General features: G+C 45.5%; 1 protein-coding gene across 1 annotated transcript in view; it reads left to right on the top strand.

Annotated features, from left to right (window-relative positions):
• APCDD1L (APC down-regulated 1 like) overlaps positions 1 to 11,369 on the top strand; it is a 30,515-nt gene extending 19,146 nt beyond the window's left edge. Inside the window, exons 3-4 of the mRNA XM_075901135.2 lie at positions 2,377 to 2,935; positions 8,882 to 11,369. Of these exons, the coding sequence (XP_075757250.1) occupies positions 2,377 to 2,935; positions 8,882 to 9,649 (1,327 nt within the window). The 3' untranslated portion in view covers positions 9,650 to 11,369. The remainder of the gene's footprint in view (positions 1 to 2,376; positions 2,936 to 8,881) is intronic.
• Positions 11,370 to 12,072: the final 703 nt, after the last annotated feature.

Genomic DNA, 12,072 nt, shown 5'->3' on the forward strand with positions numbered 1-12,072 from the left:
TCTACCTGTGGAACTCGTTGCCAGGAGATGGTGGAAAGGCCCTAATCATATCAGGGTTCCAATATGATCAAAAAAAGTTCAAGGAAGATAGGTCCAATATCAATGGCTACTAGCCAGAATGGGAAGGGATGGTGTCCCTAGCCTCAGTTTGCCAGAAACTGGGAATGGGCAACAGGAGATGGATCATTTGATGATTGCCTCTTTGCTTCATGCCTTCTGAAGCACCTGGCATTGGCCACTGTTGGAAGACAGGATACTGGGCTAGATAGACCACTGGTCTGATCCAGTCTGGCCATTCTGATCTTATATAGAGCCCAAATGTACCTGCCCCTGCTGTAACCTACTAGACCTCACTCCACTTCCAGAGCTGAGATAGAGCCCAAGAGTCCTAATAGTGTCAATCTCTCCCCTTGCAAAGTTAGTAACAAAGTAAGAATAGACATTAAAATGTTAGGCTACGTCTACATTGCGCATTCTTGTGCAAGAAGATATGCAAATAAGATGTGGCAATGAATATTGCCGTGCCTCATTTGCATACCTAATGAGCCACCGTTTTGCACAAGAACTATTCTGCCTGAAAATAAGCAGCAGAACGGCTCTTGCACAAGAGGGGGGTTTTGCGCAAGAAGGAGCAGTATAGACTGCTCCTTCTTGTGCAAAAGCCCCTTGCGCAAAAGCGGCTGATAATTAATTATGCAAATGAGGCACAGCAATATTCATCGCCATACCTCATTTGCATATCTTCTTGCACAAGAATGCGTAATATAGACATAGCCTTAAGGTTAGTGTCCCTTCAGTGACTTGCCAAAAGATAACAGAACGTGTTAATATTAGAGCTGAGCAGCTCTAATATTTATTTCATTTTCTTTCATATGGGAATTAGATACAGTGCTCTTGTCAGCTAACTGCTAAGTTATCTGCCAAAAGACTAGTGTTTTCTAGTGCCTTAGTAGTAGGGTTGCCAAGTGTCCAGTTTGAACTGGACAGTCCAGTATTTGAGCTTTCTCTTTGGAAACAAATTGCAAAAATATGAGAAAATAGACATGTCCAGTATTTTCTAAATAAGATGTAATGTAGATTGTGATGTAATGTCAAGTGTGTCCAGTATTTTTGTTGAAACCATCTGGCAACCCTATTTAGTAGCCCTAGAAAGAGGTGGTATGTGTGTGTGAGGGAGGTGGAATGGGATCTCTCCCCCCTATTTGCTACTTGACTTGTACTGAGTCTGCCCAGTAACACTGCTGAAGCTGCTGTCTGCCCTCCCCCCTCCATGGTCTCACTTTCCCCCTCCATCATGATATGCACAGGTTGCCCCCCTCAACCAAAATCTGAAATGGTGCCTCTCAGCTGGACACTTGAAAGGGGGGGGGCGGGTCTTATGCAGTCACATGATGATGAGAGCCAGGGGCTGGAAGAATAACCCCAGATGTCCTGGTAACATCATGAAAGGCTGACCCCAGTGGACGTTCCTATCTTTAGATGGGACTCAGAAAGGAACTTTCATACAGGCAGCCTATGTGAATAGACAACCCTATTCACAAATCTCCCCACTGAACCTCCACTGTTGCTGTGGTGGACTGCTCCCTCACAGGACCTTATGGTGATGGGTGTTAGGGAGACCCACTGTGTTCACTCATTGGCAAGTCTCTGCCATTCACCATGATACTCCATTGCCCCATTTCTCTGTGCCACCTAGCAGAGGAAACGCAACTTGATCGTTTGACAAGCCATTTGTTCAATGCCACTTGAGTGAGGGTAATTAAGATTCTCCCCACCCTTTCGTCTTTTGGCAGCTGTGCCCAGGGGATTATGGGGTTCTTCTGCGCAAAGAAACTCTGCTCTGTTGGTTTGTGGGTGTATTGTTTTAACACGGTGCCTCTTTGCTGCGGATGCAGTGAAATGAAATCACCACTGCAGGAATAATTGTGTCCTTGGAATGCCGGGGGGCCGACAGGATTGCTAGGCCCATGGGCAATGCTGGGGGTGAAGCCTCAGGCAGAAGGGGCAGATCTGGGGCACCCTCTGTGAGCGGCCTGGAGCACACCATGTGGGGCTCTGGAGCGCATAGCGTGGCACTTCAGTGGTGATTCAAAGGGCCTGGGGCTGCTGCCAGATTAGCTGAGAGCCCTGGGACACAAGGCAACTGTCACTTTTGCCTCCCCCTGTCGACAGGCCTGGTGAGGTGAGACGGGGGAAGGCCCTCGCTGTCAATGGGGAAGGGAGCAGAGCAACAGTGAGGCCTCTCTCATCATGGGGACAAAAGAGGCAAATGCCCCGTTAATTTCTCTGTACAGACTCAGGCTAGAATTCAATCCCCAGCTCTTCCACTCAGTACGTGACTAAGGACTCTTCTTCTTGTCTCCTCTTGGCTCTTAGATGTGAGGTACGCCCAGGACCGGAGTTCCTCACCAGATCCTATCTGTTTTACTCCAACCGCCTGTTCAAGGCCTATCAGTTCTACTACTGGGACCCCTCCTGCCGCGATCCCTCCCACTCCCTGGTGATCAAAGGCAAGCTCAGACTGCGCCAGGCCTCCTGGATCACCCGAGGGGCCACAGAGGCAGACTACCACCTGCACAAAGTGGGCATTGTTTTCCACAGCCAGAGGGCCATGCAGGAGATCTCTGCCCGGATCAATCAGTCATCAGGAGGGAGCTGCAGTGGATTCTTTCCACCTGGACGGTCCTGGGCTCCTGGAGTCCTCTATGAGGTGCTGAGTGCCAAGGAGGGGCGAGATTGCACTGCAGCCCTGGGCTTTGCTATGCATGAACTCAGCCTGGTGCGGGTGGAGACGTATTATGAGCCCCTCCTGGAAACTCAGTCGAGTGGCCGTAGGGCAGTGGAGGAGCTGTATCTAGGAGACATTCACACCAAGTGGTCGGAGAGGCTCCATTATCGACCGACAGGGTATCAACGCCCGTTGCAGAATGCTCTGGTAAGAACATCACTTACTCCTGGGCCACATTAAAAATGGAAACCCAGCTCCCTTGTGCCCCCTGTTTTTCAATGCCCCTCTGTCTGCAGCCTGTCTAAAGAGAGGGTCTTAAATTATTTATCCCACCTACTGTAATCACCTCAGTATTGTAACAATATAGAGTTGGTGGGCAAAATTGCATCTTGTGCAAGGTGCTGGTTGGAGAACCAGCTACAAATCTAGGTGCTCCGTGCATCTGGCTCTTCCCCTTACTGAGCATGTGGCCTTGAAGCTATCCTGGACTAAGCAGTAAAAGAAACATAATATAGGGAATGGTCCTTCACTGGCAGGGGACACAGAGCTAATAGATTTTCTTTAGCTGCTGTGTTTTCACTAGAAATGCAGACTCAGATCCTGTACTGAGGTTAAGTCCCACATCATTATAAACGCTGCACTGTTATTTGTCTTGAGTCCCTCATCTTATTTCTCTGCCCTGTCCTTCAGGTTGAAAGAGGAATGAGGAAACAACCATGTGCCATTAAATCATTATTCACAATATAATGCCATTAGAAGGGGAAATTGCCCTGAATACAATTGTGTTATCCTACAGAAATCACTTTACTTCAACATAAATAATATTATACAGCAGATGTGATTTATTTTTATTTTTTGCCAGTAGGCTGGTTTATTCCCAGAAAAAAAATGTATTATTTATCTAAATCATAGCTAATCAAGTCCAAAATGTGATTGAGCAGCAAGGCAGGCCAGAAAAGTCTCTTATGAACATTACAAGCTAGAACAGGATTAACTCATGAAATGCTTCATTTACTGGAAGTTTTCTACCCTTGTGATATTACAACAACTGGAATTTAAGGCTACGTCTACACTGTAGCTTATGCAAATGAAGCGTGGAGTAGAATATCACCATGCTTCATTTGCATAATTAATTAGTACCTGCTTTTGCGCAAGAGGCTTTTATGCAAAAAGGAGCTGTGTAGAAGGCTCCTTGAGGAAGAACGGCTCTTGCGCAAGAGGGGGTTTTTGCGCAAAGAGGAGCCATCTACACAGCTCCTTTTTGTGCAAAAGCCTCTTGCGCAAAAGCGGCTGATAATTAATTATGCAAATGAAGCATGGTGATATTCCACTCCACACTTCATTTGCATAAGCTTTTGTGGAAGAATGCTACAGTGTAGATGTAGTAAGAGAGAAAAAGTAAAACACAAAATGGCAAACCTCCAAGTAACATGCTTGCATTGGTCTAAAGCTGGGTATTATTTTGGGCCAAAGCCATGCACATGAGCTAAACCAGCTGGTAAACAAATATCTTTAAACATTAACTTAAACCCAACCCGAAGATACTGACTTTCACTCTATAAATATAGTGCTGTAATTAATCAACAAACAGCCCTGTAAAGCTCCCCAGCAGATGGTATCATCACTTGAGGATAATTAGAAGCTGCCATACATTAGAAATAACTTCATGTGGCTGAAACAAGTAAGTGTTGGTTTCGCAATATTAATTTTGTTGGACACAGCCTTCTCTTCTAATGAACTAATGTGCAACATTAGCCATCACTAATAATTTACTCACCTTCACTGATGTCGACCTACAGCTGTCAAACCAGGTCCAGGAGATGCCTTAGGTGGGTGCTCATCATGTGCCAATCCTATACCTGACACTTTACTACTACCCACTAGAATCAGGACTCCTCAAAGCTTTATTCAGCTGGAAGTCACTTCCTTAAGCCCCGATTGGTGACCTGATTGGCTTGTTCCCTGCTATTTAAGACAGAGGAAGGAGCAGGAAATCTGTACAAGTGGGGTAGAGCTTGATTTGAAGTGCTCACTCGGTACTTTACTCCTAGCTTCAGTTCCTGACCACCTGGTTTCCTGACTTGGGATTAATCATAGAATCACAGAACTGGAAGAGACCTCAGAAGGTCGTCAAGTCCAGCCCCCTGCTCTAGGCAGGACCAATCCCAACTAAATCAACCCGGCCAGGGCTTTGTCAAGCCGAGATTCCAAACCTTTGGCTTGACCTGCACTCCTGGTTTCTGGTCTCCGATTCTTGGTTTATCATCTGAACTCCTAGTTCTGAACCCTGGCTTACACTAACGAGTAGATATGGCTACCTACCTCCTGGTCCTGACAGCTAGGAGCCATTTTTTAAGCTGCTGGAGGAAATACTACTTTTACTTCCTTAAATCTATAACTGTTTTAAAGAACCCCCCCCCCCTTCCCAAATTACCTCCCATTATCAAAGAATTTCCTGTCTACAGAGAATATATATATAATTTGCCAACTTCTGGGATTATTTAGCAATAACGTACTGTGTACTGTCAGCACTCATTAGCGTGACAGTAGCAGTAAAGCAAGCTGAAAATGACTAAATTGCAGTAGACTCCAATCAGCATGCATGTAAATTACCCACCCTACTGTTAACTACTGAGTTATTCAGTGTTGTTCCATGCAAACAGTTCAGGAAAGATTAGCTAGAATTTTAGAAAATGATCAAAGGTCAGAATACTTAACTCTTGGAAAAGTCACCATGTGGTGACACTTTCCCTATATTTCATTTGGGAAAGGTTTCAAGTTTGCCCAAAGCTCTTACAGACTTAGATTGGATATAGGATTGGTTTGACAGAGAGCTTTGGGCAATGCTCAGACATCATGGGGCCCCTTAAAAATTAAATGCCTGCTGGCTGGGTCCATGTTTTTCATAGCGTTTTGTGCTAAAAGGTGTTTTTATACTAGGTTTCATGGACTTTTCTAGGAGCGGGCAGCACTGTTTCTTAGTCCTTTGCCTGAGAGGCTCAGCAGTGGGTTGGTTTTTATGGCTATATGTGACTGGATATAAAAATCTGCCAGTCTATTTGACAGTTCCCAGCATTACCAGAGGCTGCCTGAATAACCCTAATTGACAGCATTTTCTTCAGGCCTTTTGTGCCAGATACATGGTAATGGGAAGGAGGGGGAAAGTTATGATAGCAAAGCCTCAACCTTTGTGCCCAAATCCTAGCCTCTCGAATAGTCACAGAAATCTTGCTGTGAAAACTCTGGCTACGTCTACACCACAGAGCTTTTTCAGAAAAACGGCATGGAGTGTCCTTACCTCAAGTGCGTTTTTGTGCCAAAAAAAAAAAAAATATCGAAAGAACATAGGGGTTTTTCCGGTGTAGGTATTCCTCATTCTACGAGGAAGAATGCCTTTTTGCAAAAGAGGAAGAGGGGTTTTTTTGCACGGAAAGAGGAAACCGGTGCCCTGGTGGCCATTCTTTGCATAGCAATCAGAGCTTACTTTCAAGAGCATGTCCATGCAGTCTGGACGCTCTCTTGCGCAAGAAGTTTTTACAGAAGATCTCTTGCGCAAGAAGCCTGCAGCGTAGACATATGCTCTGCTTTCTTTTCACAGAGGCTACCAAAAGTGCAGCTCTTGTCCTGCTAGCAGCAGTCCTCTTGGACCAACCACTGTCCTACGTTGGCGAGGTGGCACCTTATAGACTAACTGAAGTGTTGGAGCATAAGCTTTCATGGGCAAAGACCCACTTCGTCAGTTGCATGTAGTGGAAATTTCCAGAGGCAGGTATAAATATGCAGGCCAGGATCAGGCTGGAGATGACGAGGTGGATCCAATCAAGGAGGATGAGGCCCACTTCTAGTAGCTGATCTGGTGGTGTGAATTCCAAGAGAGGAGAAGCTGCTTTTGTAGTTAGCAAGCCATTCACAATCCTTGTTTAATCCTGAGTTGATTGTGTCAAACTTGAAGATGAACTGTAGCTCAGCAGTTTCTCTTTGAAGTCTGGTCCTGAAGTATTTTTGCTGCAGGATGGCGACCTTTAAATCTGCAATTGTCCAGGGAGATTGAAGTGTTCCCCTACAGGTTTTTGTATGTTGCTATTCCTAATATCTGATTTGTGTCCATTGATTCTTTTACGTAGGGACTGTCCAGTTTGGCCGATGTATATAGCAGTGGGGCATTGTTGGCACATAATGGCATATATTACATTAGTAGATGTGCAGGAGAATGAACCAGTGACAGTATGGCTGATCTGGTTAGGTCCTGTGATGGTGTTGCTGGTGTATATATGTGGGCAGAGTTGGCACTGAGGTTTGTTGCATGGATTGGTTCCTGAGTTAGAGTTATTATGGTGCGGTGTGTAGTTGCTGGTGAGAATTTGCTTCAGGTTGGTGGGTTGTCTGTGGGCAAGGACTAGCCTGCCTCTCAAGGCCTGTGAAAGCGAGGGATCATTGTCCAGGATGGGTTGTAGATCACTAATGATGCGTTGGAGAGGTTTTAGCTGAGGACTGTAGGTGATGGCCAGTGGTGTTCTGTTGGTTTCTTTCTTGGGCTTGTCCCATAGCAGGAGGCTTTTGGGTACATGTCTGGCTCTGTCAATCTGTCTCCTCACTTCCTCGTGTGGGTATCGTAGTTTACAGAATGCTTGTTGAAGATCTTGTAGGTGTAGGTCTCTGTCTGAGGGATTGGAGCATATGCGGTTGTACCTCAGTGCTTGGCTGTAAACAATGGATCGTGTGGTATGTCTGGGATGGAAGCTGGAGGCATGCAGGTAAGTATAGCGGTCGGTAGGTTTTCGGTATAGGGTGGTGTTGATGTGACCGTCACTTATTTGCACCGTGGTGTCCAGGAAATGGACCTCCCGTGTAGACTGGTCCGTGCTGAGGTTGATGGTGGGGTGGAAGCTGTTGAAATCGTGATGAAATTCTTCCAGAGTCTCCTTCCCATGGGTCCAGATGATGAAGATGTCATCGATATAGCATAGGTAGAGAAGGGGTGTAAGTGGACGAGAGCTGAGGAAGCGTTGTTCCAGGTCATCCATAAAAATGTTGGTATATTTTGGGGCCATGCGGGTGCCCATAGCAGTGCCACTGGTCTGGAGGTATATGTTGTCACCAAATCTGAAATAGTTGTGTGTGAGGATAAATTCAGAGTTCAGCCACCAGTTGTGCTGTGGCATCATCAGGGATACTGTTCCTGACAGCTTGTACTCCATCTGCATGTGGGATGTTTGTGTAGAGAGCCTCTACATCTATGGTGGCTAGGATGGTGTTTTCTGGAAGATCACCAATGCATTGTAGTTTTCTCAGGAAATCCATAGTGTCACGGAGGTAACTGGGAGTGCTTGTGGCGTAGGGTCTGAGTAGAGAGTCCACATAGCCAGACAGTCCTTCAGTGAGAGTGCCAATGCCTGAGATGATGGGGCGTCCGGGATTTCCAGGTTTGTGGATCTTGGGTAATAGATAGAACAACCCTGGTCGGGGCTCTAAGGATGTGTCGATTTGTTCCTGTGCTTGTGTAGGGAGTGTCCTGAGCAGATGGTGCAGTTTCTTAGTGTATCCCTTAGTGGGATCTGAGGAAAGAGGCCTGTAGAATTTGGTATTAGAGAGTTGTCTGGCAGCCTCCTTTAGGTAGTCAGGCCTGTTCATGATGACAACAGCACCTCCTTTGTCAGCCTCTTTGATTATAATGTCAGAGTTGTTCGGGAGGCTGTGGATGGCATTGCGTTCTGCATGACTGAGCTTACCAGGCAAGTGAAGCTGTTTTTCCACTATTTCTGCCTGTGCACGTCAGCGGAAGCATTCTATGTAGAGGTCCAGACTGTCATTTCGGCCCTCAGAAGGAGTCCATGTGGAGTTCTTCTTGTGCTGTTGGTGGGAAGGTATCTGTGTGTCAATCCTATGGTGCACACACACGGCTCTTTTCAAGATGAGCACAGTGCTCATCTCCAAAGACAGAATTTGGACCTTTCTGGTTTTCCCTAGAATAGCAGGTGACCTGGGCCTTACTTAACTGGTTGGACACATTGGGCCAAATTTATCCCTGATGCAGCCTCCTGGACTTCAGTGAAGTTGCGCCAGGGATGGAGATTGGCCTGTTGTTTAAATGCTTCAAATGGGGGCTTGCATGCAAGAGTTTTCCTTTACTTTTTATTTGTTTGCCTCCAACAGCATCACGTGCATCCTTGCCCTGCTTGTGGGATTGTATTCAGATCTGATGAACACCATCCACCTATATTACCAGCTAAGGCCGAGCTACCTATGCAGTTGAGTGGCAGGTGGGTGAGCGCCCATTGTGAAGTCCGACCAGCTGTGCTTTTCCTTACCAGGTATTTCATATTTCATGGCACCAATCGCACCTGGGAAGGGTACTATTATCACTACTCGGACCCACTCTGCAAACAGCCTACTTTCACCATCTACGCGTCTGGGCACTACACTAAGGGCGTCCCATCCTCCAAAGTGAGAGGGGGCACAGAGCTGGCCTTTAAAGTGACCTATGCTCGGGTTACAGCAATGGATCAAGTAACCGTGACAATGCTAAACTCCTCAGAGCCAGGGACCTGCGGGGAGAGTGGCTCCTGGAGTGCCGGAATGGAGCAGGATATAACGCTGACCGGTGGGTGTCTGGCTTTGGGCCTCAAGTTGCCCCACACAGAGTACGAACTCTTCAGAATGGAGCAAGACACAAAAGATCGTAGTTTGCTGTTCATCGGCGAAAGGCCCACGGATGGATCTAGCCCTGACAGGCCTGAGAAGCGGCCCACCTCCTACCAGGCACCTCTTATTCAGTGTGCCGGAGCTACGGGGATCTTTTCTAAACACAGCAGTCCAAGATACCTGGGGAAAGTGGTTAATAATAGGAACGAAACACTAAAATCTTTGTCTGTGGCCTTTTTATTGTCACTTGTGGCCATGCAGTTTTTAAAATGGGACTAGATGCCGCCGGCTGCTTGCTCAGGTGCAGCACAGAATTCAGACACTCCGGGTGCTAAGACAATCCTCTTTAGATAAGCACATCTGGAATCAGCTTTGCTTCGTTGCTGTGCACATTAAAAACACAAAATGGACAAAGCAAGAGGTTTTCCCCATATAATATGTCTGATTAAGCTATCTGTGAGCATAAGCCTAATGTAGCTTCTTGGGTGTGTTGCAAATTGTCAGGTAATTTAGCAATACTAGAAAGTTGAATTGTAACTGCTGAGTCCAGCTGTCAGCATTGCTAGGGTATAATTGAGGTCTCGGTTCACACACAAGTCAGATTTCTAAAGTTCTGACTACTCATTCTCTCTGCAATTGGCTTTCCCCCGCCTTACTGCTCCTGTAAGCTCATGGAGTTGGCTTTGGCAGGCGTTCTGGATCAGCCACAGACACGCATGTCTTGTCAGTTTGCAGTGATCTAAACTACGTCAGCTAGCATGTGCATACACACACTACCTACCTGTGCTCAGAGATACAAGCTGTCAATAGTTCAGGAAGGGCTCTCGGTGGCAGACTGATGCCATCCTTGCAACCTATAATTCCCAAGCTGTGATTGGTGGATGTATGGTAGTTCTCTTAGGCTCTGGGCTGCAATGGTCCCACAGCTAAGAACCAGTGAGAGACAAGAACCCTGCCTCGGCCCACCTTTTTGTTACTACCTTGTCCCTGCCCCATTATACAGACCGCATAGGGGTTAGGTTCACTCTGTACCACCTCTCTGTGTGCTTACATAGCCCAAATATTCTGAGATGTGACCAGCTGATTTATGACCGTACCACTCACAGGGTGTTAGTGAGGCATCCACATACTATACAGATCCTGTGTTACTTCTGTTCCCACTTTAGTACAACCCCTTGTGCATTTGCTGGCACATCCCCTTAAGAAGAATCATAAATCCAACCCTGGATTAGATCTTCAACATAAAAATGCCACACAAGTGCAAAGATAACAGCTGACAAACATGGCTCAGGTAAATTAATGTTAGGGGTGCAGAAGAGAGACTATAATCAGACACCAGAGTCAACTCCTGGCTAATTTCTGTCTACAAGGAAAGCAAGGTATGGAATTATGTTTCCTAGCCTACTGCAGCTAAGAGGACACCTAGCTTGAAGACATTTGATAGCTAAATCCTTTCCACCTTACCTATATATTTTATCCAAAAAGGATTTTAACCAATTATGCAATACTACATTTCTAATATTGCATATGCGAAACTGCCACTGTATGTAAGGCTTGTTTACAAAGACCATATAGGAAGATTAATCTTAATTAACTAAAGGTGTATATGAAGTGGATTAGTTAAACCTGATTGTGAACATCCGTATTCAGAATTAAAGTGGCTTTAGTGTTTAATTTAAATCAGTTTCAAAATGGATTAAGATATACCACATTGTAAAGCCACTTTAATTCTGAACAACAGCATCCATACAAGAATTTAATACCACTGAACTAATCCATTTAAAATTAAACATCTTCAAATATTTTCTGTCTGGCTTCTAGTGGACAAGCCCTGAGACAATTTATGGGTTTGTAAGTCTACAACAACATTTTGGGGGCTGTGTATATTAACAGTTACTTTTTAAATGTATCTAAATCTTCTCATTTGATAGTGGTACAAATGATTTTCAGCATGTTACTACATGCCCACCCCATAAAATCTTTTACATAAATAGCTGTACATCTTCCAAAATGCTTTCTCTGTTTAAGGATGGTTGTGTTTTGATGCTTGCTATGTACAAGTATCCAAGATCAAATGCATGCGTTTAAAAAGGACCCAGGTGAGTGATAGTGCAATTACCGTAAATCAAATTTCCGGTACTTTTCTTATAGGTGCAACAGGAACTTTGCGGTTTGCTCAAGCTGTTGGCATATCAAAAGAGAAAGGATCATTTTGATATCCCCCCAAAATGAGTGCGCTTTTTTTTCTTGTGGTTTAAAGGATTAGACTTTTTAGGTTTGTCTCAGTATATGAATCCCTTTTTTCAGCAACATTATTAAATTTTCAACTCAAGAAACTGATCCAGGAGGCCCAGGACTATGTAGCTAACACTTAGATACATAAGGGCTGCGTCTAGACTGGCAAGTTTTTCCACAAAAAACAGGAGAGTTTGGAGAGGGAATTCTCCAGGTAAAAGGAGTACAAATGGGACCCGTGTGGTAAGTGGCTGTCTGGAGTGTGTGTTTGTGTGTGGGGGAGTTATTTGCAGTGTGCTGAGCTTGTGTTTGTCTGGTTGGTTGGTTTGAAGGAGCTTCTAAAAGGTTTGAAATCTAGAAGCCTCTGTTAATTGGCTGAGCCTCAGTCAGGGGGAGGGGCTACCAGAGCTATATAAGCCTGTGACTCAGCGACCAGGGAGAGCGCGACCAGGAACAGGTAACAGGAG

Source organism: Pelodiscus sinensis, chromosome 17, assembly GCF_052426305.1.
Source record: "Pelodiscus sinensis isolate ZL-2025 chromosome 17, ASM5242630v1, whole genome shotgun sequence".
NCBI lineage: Eukaryota > Metazoa > Chordata > Testudines > Trionychidae > Pelodiscus > Pelodiscus sinensis.